Source organism: Nicotiana attenuata, chromosome 7, assembly GCF_001879085.1.
Source record: "Nicotiana attenuata strain UT chromosome 7, NIATTr2, whole genome shotgun sequence".
In the NCBI taxonomy this organism is placed as follows: Eukaryota; Viridiplantae; Streptophyta; class Magnoliopsida; order Solanales; family Solanaceae; genus Nicotiana; species Nicotiana attenuata.
In genome coordinates this window covers 15,089,004-15,111,124 of record NC_031995.1, presented here as the reverse complement: position 1 = coordinate 15,111,124, position 22,121 = coordinate 15,089,004, and the positions used below count along the sequence as shown (strand labels likewise).

General features: G+C 36.3%; 1 protein-coding gene across 1 annotated transcript; it reads right to left on the bottom strand.

Moving 5' to 3' along the window:
• On the bottom strand, positions 2,890-3,482 carry LOC109229854 (mucin-1-like). Its single transcript, XM_019395406.1, has 2 exons — positions 3,003-3,482; positions 2,890-2,913 (listed from the first exon to the last, which is right to left on the bottom strand). Exons 1-2 carry the CDS (start codon positions 3,480-3,482, stop codon positions 2,890-2,892), a joined length of 504 nt encoding a protein of 167 aa, XP_019250951.1.

Genomic DNA, 22,121 nt, shown 5'->3' with positions numbered 1-22,121 from the left:
AAAGCATAAACTGCGGCCTCAGGCCCAAAGATGCATAAAGCATTAGCTGCGGCCTCAGGCCCAAAGATGCATAAAGCATTAGCTGCGGCCTCAGGCCCAAAGATGCATAAAGCATTAGCTGCGGCCTCAGGCCCAAAGATAGGTGTTCAACATTCAGGGATTTAAAATCAGGAACTGAGAATCATACTGCAATACATAATAGTGAAATACTGAATCACGCTGAGTTATATGATACTGGAATACTGGATCACACTGAGTTACATTATACTGGAATACTGAATCATACTGAGTTACATAATACTGGAATACTGAATTGGACTGGAATGAGACATGTATTCTTGAACTGGTTATGAATACTGAAATTACAACTGTTTATGACATGCTGAGTAAGCTATACTGAGACTTCGGGGAATCAAACCCAAGTCTATATTGAATACAAACTGAGCTCACAACATTCAGAATGAAATTCATGAACGAGTTATAAAGCTAGGGAATAGAAGTTCTAAAACTATTCAAGGAACTAGGCTTAACTGTATTTCTGAGGCAATTGATACGTTGTATAAGAAACGTAGTGTAGGGAGAATCATTAAAATTCCCAAACATAGAGAGTTAGCCTCACATACCTTAACTTCCTGCTCTTGAGCATAATACAACGTTTGTCAGCCCCTTTCAACTTTAGTCTAAATCAATACAAGTCAAAGGGATTCCATATTAGCAATGATTCTCATGTTTTGGTCACTTAAGCATCTTATCAAACACTTGGTGAAAATAAAGCTTCATAGTCCTTATTAATGGTGTCTCTACACCCAATGACCCATTCTCTTGTTCCTAGATAAATTCTAAAGCATCAAATTGCTATGTTCAATACCCTTCTTTATCACCCATAAGATAAACGATATCTTTAATCAATAATCAACAATCAACAACCCAATCCTATAACTTTTCATGCTTTTCTATCAAACCCATCAACTCATATCTCATGAACTAGGGTTTATAATCATTAAACCAATGTTAGAATTAATTAGAGGGTGAAGATATTACCTTTTTGACGTTCAATCTTCTTGAATTCGAGTTCTAGGGTTTCTTCTCTCAACAATGGTGTCCCAATCGAATATCTAATGATATGGAGGGTTTACCCATGTTAATAAGATGTTGTGAAATTGAAATTAACTTAAAATCACCATTAGAACTTACCTTGGGTGGTGGAAGGACCCTTAAGGAGTTAGGTTTTTGAGAGTTCCCCTTTCTAGAGCAAGTTTTTATGTTTTGGGGTTGTGGGGGACGAAATATAGCTTTAAAACGACCCCCCACGCGCGAGTTCGCGCACCTGGAGGCCTGTTCGCGCGAGAGTTTGCACTCAACGGCAGTAACACTGCCTCCCACGCGCGAGTTCGCGCACCTGAAGGCTTGTTCGCGCGAGTGTTCGCGCATACGCGTACTGTTTTGAAAAACGCACATAACATTTTGCACAAAGGTCCGTTTGGGCTCCATAATATATCGTTGGAAATCTATTTCAAAGGCCTACAACTTTCATGCTTTATGTTTTCTCAAATTCCTTACATATTTTCACTAAACACTGATGGAATACAGACCTTCTGCAAGCTTAGTCGATTTTGTCAAATCTTATGCACCTCACTTTCCATCTTGATTTTGAAAAAACTATTTTCACCCACAATCATCCCGCTAGGACTTCATATGTCTAAAATATCAAATTAATAGCCATTTAACATATCCATACCTTGTCCGAATGTACGGGGTGTTACAAGAATTGTCTAAGAGTGGGTTTGGATGACCTGTAGGTCGATGCACTCCTAGTCCGTAGACTCTGCCTTTGTTTGCTCCACCCGCTGCCTCTGTCCACAATGAAGCCATAACATCAGGTGTTGGTTGAGTTGAAGGAGGCTGAGTTTGTTGCCATTCTTCCAACCTTTTATGATAATCTTCCTGAAATGAAAAACATAACTATTATGTAAACAAACTAATATTAATAAACTATAAATAATTATGAAGTTAGAATTTTACATGTGTGTCTGACGCACGCGTCTCCACCCAGTGTTCTCTTGTACCATCCTTTTTCTTTTTCTTATGCAACTCCTCGAAGACCTCAGCGTAAGTCACATCTCGCCCCCTTTCCTTTTCCTTCATATGAAAAAGTCTGAGTTAGACTTTACAAACGTAAAATTCTATATGTAAAACTAAGAAATTTTTTATAAATACTTACTATTCTTAGTTTATGGGCCTCAAAAGTAATCGAACCTCCTGTGTGCAACGAGCCACCTCTTTAGAGGCACGGTTTGCCTTTGCTTGTTCACTTTTTGCCTTCCATTCTGGGGTATTCCATTTCTCAAGAAGTTTATCCCAAACATCTTTTCTTATCCAATACGGCATTTTACCGGAATTCCGAGCAGCGCACATAGTATCTTTAATCCTTATACCAACTTTCTTCTCGAAAATACTATTTATTGTGTTTTGATGCTGAGGATGCCATGTACACCTTGTCTGCAATATAAAAAAGTAACATTAGATAAAGACGATAAATATTAAATAAATATAATTAATTTTTACCCTAAATTGATTCCACATTTTCTCTCTGATGTTGTACGGTATATTTTTCCAAGAAGTCCACGGCTCATGATAAAATGGCTTCATAGAATCTGTAACCATATGTGTAGCTTGAAAGGATGGCAAAAACTGCATTAAAGTTAACATATATATAATTAATAAACATCTTTTAATTGTAAATAAATACTCCTTAATGTTAACATATCTAAATGTACATTCAAAACATAAAAATTTGTATAAGAACCTTCTTACCCATTCTTGTGGGGGACGATTATCAATCGATTATAACTATCAAATTGTACATCCCCTCCAAGATTCTTCCTGCGTCTACGAGATGGTGCAGAAGCAGCACTAGATGTAGCTGGGCGAGAGCCTCCAATATCCAACCTAGATATGCTGGGAATTGATGATGATGATGGACTGGAAGATGATGGAGCAACAAAAGACGCACCATCATGCTGACTAATATGAAAGCTCGGGGGTGCAGCAGCTGGTGAGCCAGTATGCTGACTACCATGAAAGCTCGGGGGTGCAGCAGCTGGTGAGCCAGTACGCTGACTACCATGAAAGCCCGGGGGTGCATCAGCTGGTGAGTCAGTATGTTGACTACCATAAAAGACCGAGGGTGCAACAGCTGGTGAGCCACCATGTTGACTACCATGAAAGCCCGGTGAAGATAATGGTATAGAAGGTGTGGGTACAAAGTTAAAAACGGTGTTACTTTGATTGCCTTTAGCAGGCATAGAATAATACTGAACTGAATTATTAGATGGAGGGGGGATAGTGAACATGGTAGATGGCAATGAAGTTGACTGAGGAGGATGAGGAAGAGGATGACTCATATTTGGCATAGTTGAGGAAGTTGGAACAGATTGTTTTTTCTTCTTAGATTTCATTTTTCCCTTCCCCTTAGATGCCATATCTGTAATATAATCATAATAAAATACAAAACAAAAAATACAACAAGTGACAGTAAATATAAATAATTAAACGACTAAAGAAACAAATAAACAACCTAACAATCACGTGATTAACACATATAATTATAAGGATATACTGATATAGTCTACTTGTAAATAAATCTAAATCTAAACGCATAATAATTTGTGAGAACTTTTTTTCTAAAACCACAGTAAATCTAAAGACACAATCTAGTACATCTATTGTCTTCTACTGTTGAATCTTCTTGATCCCACATATGAGTCTCATTGTACAAAATAATGCTTAAAGTAGCTAGATTAAACTCTAATAAACTTCTATAATTATTCTTGTATGCATTTTGTCAGTTGTTACTCACTTAGCTTATGTTATGCCTTAGGGATTGGAATAAATTGCATCTACTATGACTGAGCATGGTCTGTTATGTTGATAGGTTGAACAGAACTTTACCATGATTAAATCATCACCCTTAACATGTATAACATATCCATGCCTCCTTAGTAAAAGCTTTCATTGTCTTGAACTTCTATAAATAACTGTTAGTCTGATTTCATGATGTTTGATATTCAACTATGTTTGTAATGTTGTAATCCTGTAAGAATGTCTCATGTGTATATTCAAATGTTATCTTTGGGATTTCCTGCACTCATCTTGTTCTTAAACAAACTCTGCGTGTCTTACATGCTCATGTATGTGCCTCTGTTATCATGTAACCTTGTTAAGTTCATATAAGTCAACTATAATTCACTTATAAACTTAGGAGAGTTCCTTTGATGCTTATCTGCCATGTTTGAGTGTAAGATTGTGTATTAACTTCTAATGAGCCTAGAATGAATGAGAAATTTCTCTAGAGATCATATCATTTGTTTAAGTAAGGACCAATTTGTTTGCTTAAGTATCCCTGTTGATATTCCTTAAGGATTCTAAAGTGGACTGTTAACCCCTATACTCAGTGAGAAATGAAGTGCTTATTTTTGTCAGAGACCAACTTAAGTACCTGGAATTGCTACCCTTGAATTAGTGGACATGGGAATCAACTTGCTTAAAATCCACGGCATGTTGTTGACTAAGCAATGCATATCTGTAAGTACAAATTTAAAATTTTTTATAGTTAGTCAGAAATTAATTACTCATATACTACTTCATCAAGTAAGAATATCAAAGAAAACGGGATAAACTTGAATACCGGTTACACAGCAACAAAATCAGTAACCAAACAAAACTTTAATTGGTACAAAGAATAAAGAATTTCACACTCTCATATCCTAAAATCTTGAACTCTTGCACTCAGCAGAAAAACCTTGAGGAAACCTCTTAGAATCAGCACAATAGTTATAAACCATGTGTCTGCTTTGTACCCATCTTAGCCTATTTCTTCCCTTACCATCAAGTTCATGAGTTTGCCATGACTTAGCATTGTTTGCTGAATTGCTTGATTTACATGACGAGGTACCGGATAACACTGCACAACCATGTCAAGTACGGGCTTTTTGTTGGTCATTAAAATGCCATGAAGTGCACGACTAAGATAAGCCCCAAGCATAACAGTAATTTCAAATTGTAGCTCATATTTATCCCACATGCTGACATACTTATGAATTAACTGTACTGTCAGGGAATCATATGCACATATGACTGAGACATTGGAAGAGGAAGAAAGGAACATGCATTAGTGAGTTTCTCTGAAGCAAAATAACGTTGGAGGGATTCCAAGAGTTTCTGTAAAAGCTCTTATGAAAGAGATCCTTATGAAGAACAACAATTGAAAGGCCTAGACTGGATTTCAAGAAGAGTTAAGTTAACTTATCCACCAAACCAAGATAAAAACATCTGCATATTAAAAAGTACCTGACACTCCCCTGAAAAGATTTCAGTTTCAGCCCATCACATAACATGTCATATAATCAGCAAGCTTTACAATCATACTTCAAAGAATAAACAAGAGCAAAGAAAGAAAAATGGTATCATGTACTGTCTGGAGCCCCACAAGAAATGGACAAATGAAATATTGAGGAGGTGAATATAGATATTACTTGTCCAAGCACCACCAACTTTTAAATCAAACTACACCATCAATATATAATTAAAATGAATTATTTGTGACAGAAAATGTAAGTACCTATAAGCTAAAGAAGCATGGACCGTGGAAACCAAACGGTTGCAAAAATCAAAATAACAAATCTGAAGTAGCAATAATTTTTCCACAATGCCAAGGGAAACTAGAAGAGGAAAGTAGGTGTGCAACAATTAAAATTGCATTAATGTTTTTCAAAGTGTCAGAGATAGGGTAGTTGGGAAAGTTAACCAAGTAGTTGGAGTTCATTATATCACAAAGGTTTCATGATTTTTCAGTGTAAGGACCATAAATTTGCAACTCCAAAATACAGACACCTCTATCTTCGTCTCATTTGTAATCATCTAAGAATAACAAGTTAATCTTCATCTGTATCTTCATAGTAATCATCTAAGTCTTCACCATCGCCTGTTTCACTTTCATCTTGTAATCCTTCCTCATCACTTGTTTCATGTTCTACACCTCTATCTTCGTCCTCATTTGTAGCAAGGACAGAAGGATCAAATTCTTCATATATCCCTTCATTATGCTGCAATTCATCTGCTAATTCATCATCCACTATTGATTCAACATTTGAAATGTCATTCTGGTACGCCACATCTAATGCATCTTCGACTACCACTCTACCCACGGGCTTTATTTTCAAAACTACTCGCCATGCAGACTTATTCTTGCTCAAAGGATAAGGAGCATAATACACTTGTTTCACCTTTTGTGCAATGATAAAGGGATCATAAAGTCTATATTGCCCCGTGTGTTTAATTTCAACTATGTTGTATTGAACGTGCACCTTTGTACCTCTATTCGGTGTTGGATCATACCATTTACATCGAAAGAGTACCAACTTTTTCTTCGGCCAACCTACAACATACTCCAATTCCAAAATCTCTTGAAGGACACCATAGTAATCAACATCTCCCTCACCTTTCACCCACACCCCACTATTGTTGGTTTTCTTTCCATTAGACCATTCTTCTATATGAAACTTGTACCCATTGATCACGTATTTAGACATCATTCTTACTCTAGGGTCAGGTCCCCAAGCTATATCACGTAAAAATGGGTCTTTAATGCCATTAGCTGGATCATGAACCTATATATATATATATATATATATAATTAAATATAATTTAGAAATTTACAAATATATATAATTAATTACATATAATAAAAATGGAAAAGGTCCAAAATACCCTAAACTATAGTATATAGCTCATTTTTGTCCCCCGTTAGTAAACTGGGCCAAAAATATCCTCCCCGTTAGCACAATGGGCCGTTAGTTTGAAGGACATTAGTGGCCCATTGTGCTAACGGGGAGGATATTTTTGGCCTAGTTTACTAATGAAGGACAAAAATGAGCTATATACCATAGTTTAGGGATATCTTTAAACCTTTTCCGTAATAAAAATCATGTTAAATAATAAGTAATACTTACAAATTCTTTAGACCACTCTGAAAATTTGGGATAAACAACATCTTGCCCATATGTTCCCACAAAGTAATTGCCATTATAATATTTATTAGTTAAATCAGTGGTATATTTAATATAAAAGTCTGTAATATATACGAATATATACTTACCTATAATAAGGTTGGACCTCAGGGCAATTTAACAATACATGTGTTGTAGCTGACTTTAGCTCCATCTCAGACAACCTTCGCTTTGGACAATTTTTTGGACCTTCTTTACCTGGTTGATTAAAAATGGAAAAGGGTGGTGCCAAAGGATCGATTTCGCCTCCATCATCATGCCGATTCAGTCTATTTCTCAAACATGGCACATCATGTTCAAAAAAAAGTATGAACAGAAATAAGATGTTTCTTTAGCCACATATGCCTCGCATATCGAACCTTCAATTCTTGATCTATTTTTTATGGCCCGTTTACATTTGCCAATAGTCCTACATAGTGTTATTTTTAGACAAAACAATCTTTAAAGCAAATACAAAAGGTAAATGATTAAATTTCATTACCTCTCGAAGGGATACATCTATCTACATTGAACTAGCCCTCCAAGCCTTGCCTCTTGTGCGAGGTGAATTGGAAGATGTTCCATTACATCAAAAAAACCAAGAGGGAAAATTTTTGCCAGCTTGTTTAAAAGTTAATATAATGTTACTCTCCATATAAATTAAGTTCTCCACCCTCAATGTGCTAGAACACAAATCCTTAAAAAAATAACTTATCTCTGTAATCGGTTTCCATATTCGATCAGGCAATGCATTGAACGCAATAGGCATCAACGCTTCCATGAAAATATGACAATCGTGGCTTTTCATTGGCGCCAACTTACCTTCTTTCATGTCAACACACCTGGATAAATTTGATGCGTACCCATCAGGCATCCTCAAATTGTTAACCCAACTACAAATCTCTCTTCTGTCATCCAATGTGAACGTGTAACTAGCTTTGGGCTTCTGTATCTTGTTGTTAAAGTATGTCAGATACTACTCACTTCGCCTACAATATTCCTTTAAGTCCATCCTGGCCTTCAAGTTATCTTTGGTCTTGTTAGTAACATCCATAATAGTGTTAAACAAGTTGTCAAAAAAATTCTTCTCGATATGCATGACGTCCAGATTATGCCGAAGAAGATTGTACTTCCAATAAGGTAATTCCCAAAATATGCTCCGATTAGTCCAGTTGTGTGTGACACCATAACCTGGTATCTTAGATGGTGGAGACTCTGTTACTTTAGGCATATCCCTTACTCTGTTCCAAATTTCTTCTGAATACAAGCAGGCCGGTGGCTCGTCAAAATCAGTTCGGTTCTTCATAAATGCACTTGTATTTCGCCTAAATTCATGATTCATTGGCAAGAATCTACGGTGGCAATCGAACCATGTATTTTTACCTCCACATTTCAAAGTAAATGCTTTAGTGTCTTCCATACAACAAGGGCAAGCTAACTTTCCAGCAGTCGACCACCCGGACAACATTCCATAAGCAGAAAAATTATTTATAGTCCACATCAAAGCAGCATGCAATCTGAAGTTTTGTTTGGTTGATATATCATATGTTTCCACACCTTGATGCCATAATAATTGTAACTCATCAATCAAAGGCTGCAAGTATACATCAATCAAATTTTTTGGATTGCGTGGACCTGGAACAATACAAGTTAGGAACAGATATGGACTTGTCATACAGAACTCCGGCGGAAGATTATATGGAGTAACAAACACCAGCCAACATGAATATGGTGCAGCAGAGACAGCAAATGGAGTAAATCCATCTGTGCATAATCCCAACCTAATGTTTCTTGGTTCACTAGCAAACTCGGGGAACACCCTATCAAAATGCTTCCACGCTTCTCCATCTGACGGATGGCTGAGTATACCAGGTGGCCTTCTATGTTCGTAGTGCCATCTCATATGAGGAGCAGGGCTCATTGATGCATACAACCTCTTTAACCTTGGTATAAGAGGTAAGTAATGCATCGCTTTAACTGGAACTTTCTTTTTTGTATTGGCATTTGTGACTTCCTTAAAACGAGGCTGATTACAAAAGTTACAGTTCTCTAGAGATGCGTCATCCTTATATCATGCAACCTTTCTTACAACAATCAATTCTCTCTGATGAAAGACCCAACTTAGAAACCAATTTTTTAGCAGTGTAGAAATCTTTTGGTAAGTCAATGTTACTCGGATTAAGTTCATTCATAAGCCCAATAATAGAATCCATGCCCGCTTGGGAAATAGAACTATCCGATTTAATACTTAGCAATCTAACCGCAACAGACAACTTGGAATGCACCGAACCTTCATACAATGGACGACTAGCTTCTAGTAACTGTTCATAGAAACGCTTAGCCTCATCATTTGGTTCGGATTGAACCCCAGGAAACGTCCCAAAAGCATCCCTCATCATTTCATTGTATCGAGAATTTTCAACATTATGCTCCGAAATGGGGCTACCCTCACCACCAAAAGAATTATGAAAGTTAGCATCATCTAAACTAGCATGATTCTCCCCGTGAGCAGTCCATATATAATAATTTTCTACAAAACCTTTCTTGTAGAGATGGACTTTAACTTCGTCTGATTCCAATAACTTAACACATTTACATTTCACACAAGGACACCTAATCCTTCCTCCAATAAGAAAATCATCAAGTGTTTGAGCCTTAGCAATAAATTCAGCAACCCTTTCAATAAATTCATCCCTCAACCCCGCACGATTAGGCTGATTCCTATTATACATCCATCTACGATGCACAAATTCCATCTACACANAAAAAAAGTTCTCACAAATTATTATGCTTTTAGATTTAGATTTATTTATAAGGATATACTGATATAGTCTACTTGTAAATAAATCTAAATCTAAAAGCATAATAATTTGTGAGAACTTTTTTCTTAAAACCACAGTAAAATCTAAAGACACAATCTAGTACATCTATTGTCTTCTACTGTTGAATCTTCTTGATCCCACATATGAGTCTCATTGTACAAAATAATGCTTAAAGTAGCTAGATTAAACTCTAATAAACTTCTATAATTATTCTTGTATGCATTTTGTCAGTTGTTACTCACTTAGCTTATGTTATGCCTTAGGGATTGGAATAAATTGCATCTACTATGACTGAGCATGGTCTGTTATGTTGATAGGTTGAACAGAACCTTACCATGATTAAATCATCACCCTTAACATGTATAACATATCCATGCCTCCTTAGTAAAAGCTTTCATTGTCTTGAACTTCTATAAATAACACTGTTAGTCTGATTTCATGATGTTTGATACTCAACTATGTTTGTAATGTTGTAATCCTGTAAGAATGTCTCATGTGTATATTCAAATGTTATCTTTGGAATATCCTGCACTCATCTTGTTCTTAAACAAACTCTGCATGTCTTACATGCTCATGTATGTGCCTCTGTTATCATGTAACCTTGTTAAGTTCATATAAGTCAACTATAATTCACTTATAAACTTAGGAGTGATCTTTTGATGCTTATCTGCCATGTTTGAGTGTAAGATTGTGTATTAACTTCTAATGAGCCTAGAATGAATGAGAAATTTCTCTAGAGATCATATCATTTGTTTAAGTAAGGACCAATTTGTTTGCTTAAGTATCCCTGTTGATATTCCTTAAGGATTCTAAAGTGGACTGTTAACCCCTATACTCAGTGAGAAATGAAGTGCTTATTTTTGTCAGAGACCAACTTAAGTACCTGGAACTGCTACCCTTGAATTGGTGGACATGGGAATCAACTTGCTTAAAATCCACGGCCTGTTGTTGACTAAGCAATGCATATCTGTAAGTACAAATTTAAAATTTTTTATAGTTAGTCAGAAATTAATTACTCATATACTACTTCATCAAGTAAGAATATCAAAGAAAACGGGAAAAACTTGAATACCAGTTACACAGCAACAAAATCAGTAACCAAACAGAACTTTTATTGGTACAAAGAATAAAGAATTTCACACTCTCATATCCTAAAATCTTGAACTCTTTTACTCAGCAGAAAAACCTTGAAACCTCTTAGAATCAGCACAATAGTTATAAACCATGTGTCTGCTTTGTACCCATCTTAGCCTATTTCTTCCCTTACCATCAAGTTCATGAGTTTGCCATGGCTTAGCATTGTTTGCTGAATTGCTTAATTTACATGACGAGGTACCGGATAACACTGCACAACCATGTCAAGTACGGGCTTTTTGTTGGTCATTAAAATGCCATGAAGTGCACGACTAAGATAAGCCCCAAGCATAACAGTAATTTCAAATTGTAGCTCATATTTATCCCACATGCTGACATACTTATGAATTAACTGTACTGTCAGGGAATCATATGCACATATGACTGAGACATTGGAAGAGGAAGAAAGGAACATGCATTAGTGAGTTTCTCTGAAGCAAAATAACGTTGGAGGGATTCCAAGAGTTTCTGTAAAAGCTCTTATGAAAGAGATCCTTATGAAGAACAACAATTGAAAGGCCTAGACTGGATTTCAAGAAGAGTTAAGTTAACTTATCCACCAAACCAAGATAAAAACATCTGCATATTAAAAAGTACCTGACACTCCCCTGAAAAGATTTCAGTTTCAGCCCATCACATAACATGTCATATAATCAGCAAGCTTTACAATCATACTTCAAAGAATAAACAAGAGCAAAGAAAGAAAAATGGTATCATGTACTGTCTGGAGCCCCACAAGAAATGGACAAATGAAATATTGAGGAGGTGAATATAGATATTACTTGTCCAAGCACCACCAACTTTTAAATCAAACTACACCATCAATATCTAATTAAAATGAATTATTTGTGACAGAAAATATAAGTACCTGTAAGCTAAAGAAGCATGGCCTGTGGAAACCAAACGGTTGCAAAAATCAAAATAACAAATCTGAAGTAGCAATAATTTTTCCACAATGCCAAGGGAAACTAGAAGAGGAAAGTAGGTGTGCAACAATTAAAATTGCATTAATGTTTTTCAAAGTGTCAGAGATAGGGTAGTAGGAAAAGTTAACCAAGTAGTTGGAGTTCATTATATCACAAAAGTTTCATGATTTTTCAGTGTAAGGACCATAAATTTGCAACTCCAAAATACAGACACCTCTATCTTCGTCTCATTTGTAATCATCTAAGAATAACAAGTTAATCTTCATCTGTATCTTCATAGTAATCATCTAAGTCTTCACCATCGCCTGTTTCACTTTCATCTTGTAATCCTTCCTCATCACTTGTTTCATGTTCTACACCTCTATCTTCGTCCTCATTTGTAGCAAGGACAGAAGGATCAAATTCTTCATATATCCCTTCATTATGCTGCAATTCATCTGCTAATTCATCATCCACTATTGATTCAACATTTGAAATGTCATTCTGGTACGCCACATCTAATGCATCTTCGACTACCACTCTACCCACGGGCTTTGTTTTCAAAACTACTCGCCATGCAGACTTATTCTTGCTCAAAGGATAAGGAGCATAATACACTTGTTTCACCTTTTGTGCAATGATAAAGGGATCATAAAGTCTATATTGCCCCGTGTGTTTAATTTCAACTATGTTGTATTGAGCGTGCACCTTTGTACCTCTATTCGGTGTTGGATCATACCATTTACATCGAAAGAGTACCAACTTTTTCTTCGGCCAACCTACAACATTTTCCAATTCCAAAATCTCTTGAAGCACACCATAATAATCAACATCTCCATCACCTTTCACCCACATCCCACTATTGTTGGTTTTCTTTTCATTAGACCATTCTTCTGTATGAAACGTGTACCCATTGACACGTATTTAGACATCATTCTTACTCTAGGGTCAGGTCCCCAAGCTATATCACGTAAAAATGGGTCTTTAATGCCATTAGCTGGATCATGAACCTATATATATATAATTAAATATAATTTAGAATTTTAAAAATATATATAATTAATTACATATAATAAAAATCATGTTAAATAATAAGTAATACTTACAAATTCTTTAAACCACTCTGAAAACTTGGGATAAACAACATCTTGCCCATATGTACCCACAAAGTAACTGCCATTATAATATTTATTAGTTAAATCAGTGGTATATTTAATATAAAAGTCCGTAATATATACGAATATATACTTACCTATAATAAGGTTGGACCTCAGGGCAATTTAACAATACATGTGTTGTAGCTGACTTTAGCTCCATCTCAGACAACCTTCGCTTTGGACTATTTTTTGGACCTCCTTTACCTGGTTGATTAAAAATGGAAATGGGTGGTGCCAAAGGATCGATTTCGCCTCCATCGTCATGCCGATTCGGTCTATTTCTCAAACATGACACATCATGTTCAAAATAGTATGAACAGAAATAAGATGTTTCTTTAGCCACATATGCCTATCGAACCTTCAATTCTTGATCTATTTTTTATGGTCCGTTTACATTTGCCAATAGTCCTGCATAGTGTTATTTTTAGACAAAACAATCTTTAAATCAAATATAAAAGGTAAATGATTAAATTTCATTACCTCTCGAAGGGATACATCCATCTATATTGAACTGGCCCTCCAAGCTATGCCTCTTGTGCGAGGTGAATTGGAAGATGTTCCATTACATCAAAAAAACCAAGAGGGAAAATTTTTGCCAGCTTGTTTAAAAGTTAAAATAATGTTACTCTCCATATAAATTAAGTTCTCCACCCTCAATGTGCTAGAACACAAATCCTTGAAAAAACAACTTATCTCTGTAATCGGTTTCCATATTCGATCAGGCAATGCATTGAACGCAATAGGCATCAACGCTTCCATGAAAATATGACAATCGTGGCTTTTCATTGACGCCAACTTACCTTCTTTCATGTCAACACACCTGGATAAATTTGATGCGTACCCATCAGGCACCCTCAAATTGTTAACCCAACTACAAATCTCTCTTCTCTCATCTAATGTGAACGTGTAACTGGCTTTGGGCTTCTGTATCTTGTTGTTAAAGTATGTCAAATACAACTCACTTCGCCTACAATATTCCTTTAAGTCCATCCTGGCCTTCAAGTTATCTTTGGTCTTGTTAGTAACATCCATAATTGTGTTAAACAAGTTGTCAAAAAAATTCTTCTCGGTATGCATGATGTCCAGATTATGCCGAAGAAGATTGTGCTTCCAATAAGGTAATTCCCAAAATATGCTCCGCTTAGTCCAGTTGCGTGTGACACCATAACCTGGTATCTTAGATGGTGGAGACTCTGTTACTTTAGGCATATCCCTTACTTTGTTCCAAATTTCTTCTGAACACAAGCAGGCCGGTGGCTCCTCAAAATCAGTTCGGTTCTTCATAAATGCACTTGTATTTCGCCTAAATTCATGATTCATTGGCAAGAATCTACGGTGGCAGTCGAACCATGTATTTTTACCTCCATGTTTCAAAGTAAATGCTTTAGTGTCTTCCATACAACAAGGGCAAGCTAACTTTCCAGCAGTCGACCACCCGGACAACATTCCATAAGCAGGAAAATCATTTATAGTCCACATCAAAGCAGCATGCAATCTGAAGTTTTGTTTGGTTGATATATCATATGTTTCCACACCTTGATGCCATAATAATTGTAACTCATCAATCAAAGGCTGCAAGTATACATCAATCAAACTTTTCGGATTGCGTGGACCTGGAACAATACAAGTTAGGAACAGATATGGACTTGTCAACACAACTCTGGCGGAAGATTATATGGAGTAACAAACACTGGCCAACATGAATATGGTGCGGCAGAGACAGCAAATGGAGTAAATCCATCTGTGTATAATCCCAACCTAATGTTTCTTAGTTCACTAGCAAACTCGGGAAACACCCTATCAAAATGCTTCCACGCTTCTCCATCTGACGGATGGCAGAGTATACCAGGTGGCCTTCTATGTTCGTAGTGCCATCTCATATGAGGAGCAGGGCTCATTGATGCATACAACCTCTTTAACCTTGGTATAAGAGGTAAGTAATGCATCGCTTTAACTGGAACTTTCTTTTTTGTATTGGCATTTGTGACTTCCTTAAAACGAGGCTGATTACAAAAGTTACAGTTCTCTAGAGATGCGTCATCCTTATATCATGCAACCTTTCTTACAACAATCAATTCTCTCTGATGAAAGACCCAACTTAGAAACCAATTTTTTAGCAGTGTAGAAATCTTTTGGTAAGTCAATGTTACTCGGATTAAGTTCATTCATAAGCCCAATAATAGAATCCATGCCCGCTTGGGAAATAGAACTATCCGATTTAATACTTAGCAATCTAACCGCAACAGACAACTTGGAATGCACCGAACCTTCATACAATGGACGACTAGCTTCTAGTAACTGTTCATAGAAACGCTTAGCCTCATCATTTGGTTCGGATTGAACCCCCGGAAACGTCCCAAAAGCATCCCTCATCATTTCATTGTATCGAGAATTTTCAACATTATGCTCCGAAATGGGGCTGCCCTCACCACCAAAAGAATTATGAAAGTTAGTATCATCTAAACTAGCATGATTCTCCCCGTGAGCAGTCCATATATAATAATTTTCTACAAACCCTTTCTTGTAGAGATGGACTTTAACTTCGTCTGATTCCAATAACTTAACACATTTACATTTCACACAAGGACACCTAATCCTTCCTCCAATAAGAAAATCATCAAGTGTTTGAGCCTTAGCAATAAATTCAGCAACCCTTTCAATAAATTCATCCCTCAACCCCGCACGATTAGGCTGATTCCTATTATACATCCATCTACGATGCACAAATTCCATCTACACAAATAGAAATCTATAAATGAGATATTTAAAATAATTTGATTTATTTAAACTGGTTTACTACATCTTCTACATCTATTTTGAGTATGTTTCCTTTATAAATCAAAATGTAGGACTCTCTAGACAAAGAAACCTATTAACAAGTTCAACAATTATTTAAATGTGACATAATGATTCTTTTACAAGATTATTGAGCTTTCTCGCATGAGATCTAGGCTGCAAGACAAAATGGGTTGATCTGCGCGCAAAATACACGCGAGGCCTAAGATTAAAAATTTCTAATCATTCAAGAAAATTTTTGCTCTATATTTCATGATTTGTACATTCTCTGTCTTTTAATGCTGTAGTAGAGTGACTACAAATAAGAATCTTGCGTAAACCTCTATGGTTAAAAATTCTTGAATCAGAACGTATTGCCATGCATGTTTGTATTTTCCATCTGGTAGAATGGCTCAAGAACTTGGTGTTTGTTGTGTTAGTGTATATATCTCTTTACCGTATTAGCCTAGGATTTGTTCTATACTACCCTCCTAAGTTGCTAGGATAACTCTTGAAAATGATAATAGTGCATAGGAATCAGTTGCTAACTTTTCTAAGAGATCTGCCACCAGATTAGATTATCTAACATAGTACTTTACCTTTAGTTAACTCCAGCTTCCTCCTAATTTCCTGTAAAGTAGTATTATACAAATTCTAATGTACTTTCCAGATATAACTTCAAAACTTATGGGATTCCAAAGTTTCATATTCGATTATGAATTATAGCTTTACCGCTGCATATGACATGAAACTATACATTAGACTACTAGCACATTTTGAAAGGGTAAAACAAGAGGCTTGCAACAAAAGCACACCATATATTGGATCTCTTGTTCACTTGAATCAGGTAATTCTCTCTTAAAGAGCATGAACCATTACACCTGTTTCTGCAAATAGTCTGTTTCCTATAAGCAACCACCATGTGGAGACGTTATGCTACATATATTTTAAATTCAAATTCACCGTCAACGGCTAACTATCATACAATAAAAACCACAGGGTAATAAAGTAGAATCTACAATAACAAAGAGCATAAATGCAACTCGGTAATCAAGGAGGACAAAGAGTAAAGACAAACGAAATTATCAAAAGAAGAGTGAGGGCAAACAAGTAATAGAATCCATTTCTGCTTATAACTAAGCAGCAAGATAGGTTTCATATAGAAGCATAAGAACTGTCTTCACCCACAAATTCAAACCATTGAGAAGCCCTGTAAACTAGTATAAAGAACGCAATGGCGTTTTGCCTCAGTTTGAGCACAAGAACAAAAAAACCTACATCTTCTACATCTATTTTGCCCACTGTATTTTCCAACATACTATCAGGGCATGCTCTTTTTCTTAATTAATTTTACTTATCTCTGTATTTAGGGAGGAACCTCCTTTTTCTTGGTCCTCTTGAAACATCTTCACTTGGTGACTAGTTCGAGATTTAAAAGCTTTTTAAGTGTGAGAACCTTGACATTATTGTATAGGGTCAAATTTGACCCTCAGTATCTCTACGCCAGTGGGTACGCCCAATAAGTGTACGCCGACCAACGTAGCGGGTACGACTCGGCCGTGAGGACAAAAGCGACATCGTTTAGAACTCAGCGTCCACGATAGGGAGACGTTACCTATTTTTGTAACTTTTTGATTCTTTCGAGGAAGGTCTCCTATTATATAAAGGAGACCTCCACATTGTAAAGGGGGATCTGATCTAATACAACTCTCTCATTTTTCTGGCTTTCTCTCTCTATATCTCTACCTCTAACGAAAATATCTTATTGGTAAACATTATCACTTTGCAATATCAGATCTACAACAATATATTTGATTACGATTTACCCCTTTTCTATTTTTGATTGTTTTATCGCTTACAAAGTATATCGTTAACTTTTGAGCCAAACAATTATTATTACCACAAGCTATATAGATTTTTGGAAATTCTTCAGGGTCTCAAGCAATGCCGGGACAATTAGACTACATTTCATTACCAGGAAAGACAACAACAACCACTGATTTAACCTGACATCAATTGGACTAGTATACGATCTCTAAGAGATTTGTTTTTTGGGTTCAAACGATCTCTTAGAGATAATATTGTCATTATTTCACATTTACTAGTTGTCTATGAGAATCTTACGAAAAATGTCCCAAAATAATTTCGTATAACAAAGGAGGGTTTGCGTGGGGGAAACTTACCTGGCAATGGAGGATCTCGACGGACTTGCAGCGGCGCCGGCAAGTGCTGCTCGTTGATGGAAGCGGTGGGTTTAGGTGGGGGAAAGTTTAAGTGAGAGAGAGAAGAGAGAAGGAAGAAAAGAGGAAAAGAGGAAAAGAAAGGAAGTCGCTGAGGGTTTTTTTAGAAACTCTCCGACCGATTCGGTCGGTAATTTGGTCAAAACTAGTCAACCTCGTTTTACTAAACATTTCCGACCGAATCGGTCGCTATTTTTTTTTTTATTTCTTTTTTTTAATTGTTTTCGACCGAATTGGTCGCTAAAAATGACGCGGAATTTTCCGCCAAAATTTACGACGGACATAGACGGAATATTAGTCGTAAGTATTATTAAAAACTGAAAGATATATTTTTATGAATATTCCGACCGATTCCGTCGGAAATTTCCGACTACTTTTTTCCGTCGGAAATTGGCCGTTTTTTAGTAGTGTCTACTTGTTCAACTACGTGTTTATTGTTGTTGATTGAATGACCATCGATTGTCCGTGCCTATTTATTATGTGTTGCTTGAGAAATGATGCATATTTAGGTGGTTGTTGAACAACGTCACTCTTAACGTATGTGAGAAATCAATATAGCGGGTTTAAAGGTAGGTTTAGAAATAACAAAGCCTTGACGTGGTTATAATGAGCGGTTAGATAAAGCCAACTAGCGCAGTTCGAAAGAAATTGTCTAGTAAATTGTTGTAGTTGCTCGAGGGAGAATTACGGCGCCTAAAGTGCTCCAGATCAGTAGAGAATACATAGGCGAAATTGTTGGGAACATAGCAGGAAGGATTCCAACATTTAGGAAAATCATAACTCTAGACCTCCTTAGTTTTGTCTCATATTTCATCATTGTTAGTTGATAATTTTACTGCTTTATAATAGTGTTAGTTAATTAGTTAGAAATAAATATTATAATCTCTATAATTGGAAAAATATTTGGACTTGTGGTTCTTAGCAATATTGAACAACTGCAGCTAAGCCTTAGTTCTATGTGGGATTCGACTTCGGACTTATAGACCGGATTATATTTACAGCGATCGCTTATCCTTTTTAGGACTAGAGTTGGGCGTGATCAGTGATGTAGGCAACCTACCATTGTTCAAGCATTTCACGGCTCGAATCCGTGACCTATAAATTATATGGAGAAAATTTGACTATTGCTCCAAGATCCCCTTCTATTTTTTTTTAGTGGTGAGTTCCCATTAATTCACCCATGATGCATGCATATAGCGAAAATAGGGTGCGTAGAAAATGGCTGCACAACCGTTGGCAAAATATTGAATTTCATATATGGGAGATCAACCGTTGAAGCACTACAAGAAATAAGGACTACGACGACATTAAATCAGCGACTATATGATAAATGTCGAAGAAAAGTTAAAAATTTTGACATCTTTTACGAAATGACATAACTATTGGAACTTTTCACTGAATTGTGTCACAATATTAGTTGATATTTACAGAAATTTAAAATGAAGGAAATTTCTTACATTTGTTATTTGTAGTATGCATCACTCAGATGTAATTGCTCTCTACCTCTACTTCGAAATTCATTGGTCTTAGACTAATCTGATTCCGTGCTGTCTAAGACTTATTAAATTGAAAAATACTTCCCAACATAAATTTTTCCATTTCTAGGATTTACAAAAAGAGAAGAAAAAAAACAAGAAATAACCAAGTTTATGAGCATAAAGATACATAAATTTGATTTTCATATTACTGTCACTCTATATAGGCAATGACTATTGTGCCTTTGAATAATCTTCCTAAAATCCGACCGGACCATAAAAAATGACTTAAAGAACAATAGTTGTTGCTCGCAAACGCACACACAAGTATACGTGTTCGTACAAGTAATAAAATGATAAGTCAAGTATCGAACCCACATAGACTTGTATCAAGTACCCACTAAATTCACCAAGATTGTTATTCAGTCAAACCACAATCAAGTTCAAGAATGTGATTATACTAAACTATAATTTTAATCTATACCTAAATTATCAAGCAGTAAAATGATAGTTACGTATTCAATAGAGACAAATATTCCAGGGTTGTGATTGATTCACCAATCCTATTGTGTTCTAGTTAACTCTCCCTCTCATACAATCCACTCATGGTTGCTAATTAATCGATAATTGCTCTCATAGCCTTCTCCCGAAGTACTACTCGCCTATTCAAAATAGATTAACGCCTATATTCCCATGAAATCAATCTATTAAGAACGCATTAAGATTACGATATTCAATTAAGCACGGTGACTAGGTATATTCCTATCCTAACCACAAATCCGGTCCCTAAGGGTTAAGATCATGATCTCTTCAATTCTTCTCTAATCTAAACACGGCTTTCCCAAGCATAGCATAGATAGGAAATAGAACCTAATTACTGGCCAAACAATTACGCAATTAATCACTAGAATTGAAGAAACAATCATATATTAGTGAACTGTAATAATGCTTAAGTCAACGTTAAAAAACAATATTCATGGCTAAATCACAACCCCAGAATAATAGGTTTTTAGCCACTCATGACACTAGCAAACAATTGCATAAGTTTGGATAATTGAAAATACTAAGAAAAGATGAAGAAATCTGAGATGTTCTTTCCCCTGAATGTTTGTTGTGTGTATTCCCTCTCCAAAGTGGCGTCTCCTCTTCACAAATATGTTTAGTCTTGCTTTTATACGTGTTGGATAGGTCTAGGGCCGAAATAACCTTGTCCCGGGCAAAATTGGAGAAAATTCACGTCACTGGCGCCTTGGCTAGCGCCAGGCGCCCTCCACGGCGCTGTAATATTTTTGATTCTGTTTCTGGCGCCACAGGTAGGGTTGGGCGCCACCCGTGGCGCTGAAATATGCCCTTTCCCTGTTTTCGTCCGTTTTGGCTCTAATTTTGCACATTCCGCCCCCAATTGCTCCTGGATCATTCCTACACATGAAAACACATCAAATTAACACAAATTAACACAATTTCACATCCTAAATCCACGAAACAAAAGCAAGATATGATGTGATATCCATACCAATATATATACTTTAAGCACAACATCAACACCCCACACTTAGACTCTTGCTCGTCCTCGAGCAATGGGACTACCAGATAAACCCCCAACTACGTACAAGTCTCAATTATAGAGGAGCACTTTAAATTTTAACCACACACTATACCCTTGACTATGATCAATACCGACACACAAGCATGAACATACAAAATTTCACATTCTTCCCGTTTAAGCATGCCCAAGTATAACCCTTCAATTCAATCAATTTCAACAACCTATCTGTCACCACCCAACCTCAAGAGCCGACTTGTAACTACTAAGCAACCTCAATTCACGTACTCACCCAACAAGAAAGTTTACAACATTACCAATCATTCATGAGATCATGTGCGCTCACCAACAAACAAAAGAGTGAATATAGATTACTCCACACATTCTATGATTTTGAATATAGATTAAGGACATCACACAATTGAACAAAATTCGCTCACTCTCACAAAGAATTCATATGCATCCCGTGGTCGTACCATAAGCTTGCCCGTAGTGTATATCTCTACTAACTTAAGCTAGCCAAATCTAGGATCAATTAGGACTTTAAGGTTGTAATGTAGGCTAAGGGACGGGTATGATGCGTTTAAAGATAGTGACTAACCATCCTAAGCACTTTAATACACTACATTCATAATTCAAGCACATATTCTTCTCAACCAATTCACTTGCCACAACCCATATGCAACATAGCACTTACTTCCATTAAGCACTTCTATACTTCCACTAGCACAAATTATTAAGAATTTGAGGTGTGTATTTTTCCACAAACTTTCACTATCATTTTCTTCTTTCTTTCTCTTCTCCTTTTTTTTTTCTTTTCTTCACACACTCCATACATTAAAGTTCATCGGCTAGTGATTTTGGATTTCAACTTTTAGTGCACCAACGGGCCTTTCTATGGTACCACTCAAAAACTACTCCCTAATATCTCCCCTTACTTATTTTAGCGACCAAGTGCCTTAGGATGTAAAGGTTCAATCAATCTCAAACTAAGAACAAAATAGGGGTATGGCTTGTAATGTGG

What these genes read in the sequence shown, in the direction of transcription:
- LOC109229854 (XM_019395406.1), bottom strand. Translation starts at nt 3,482, where the DNA reads ATGGCATCTAAGGGGAAGGGAAAAATGAAATCTAAGAAGAAAAAACAA. An exon ending in AGCATGATGGTGCGTCTTTT is followed by an intron (nt 2,914 to 3,002) that starts GTTGCTCCATCA and finishes AGCTACATCTAG; the next exon opens with TGCTGCTTCTGCACCATCTC.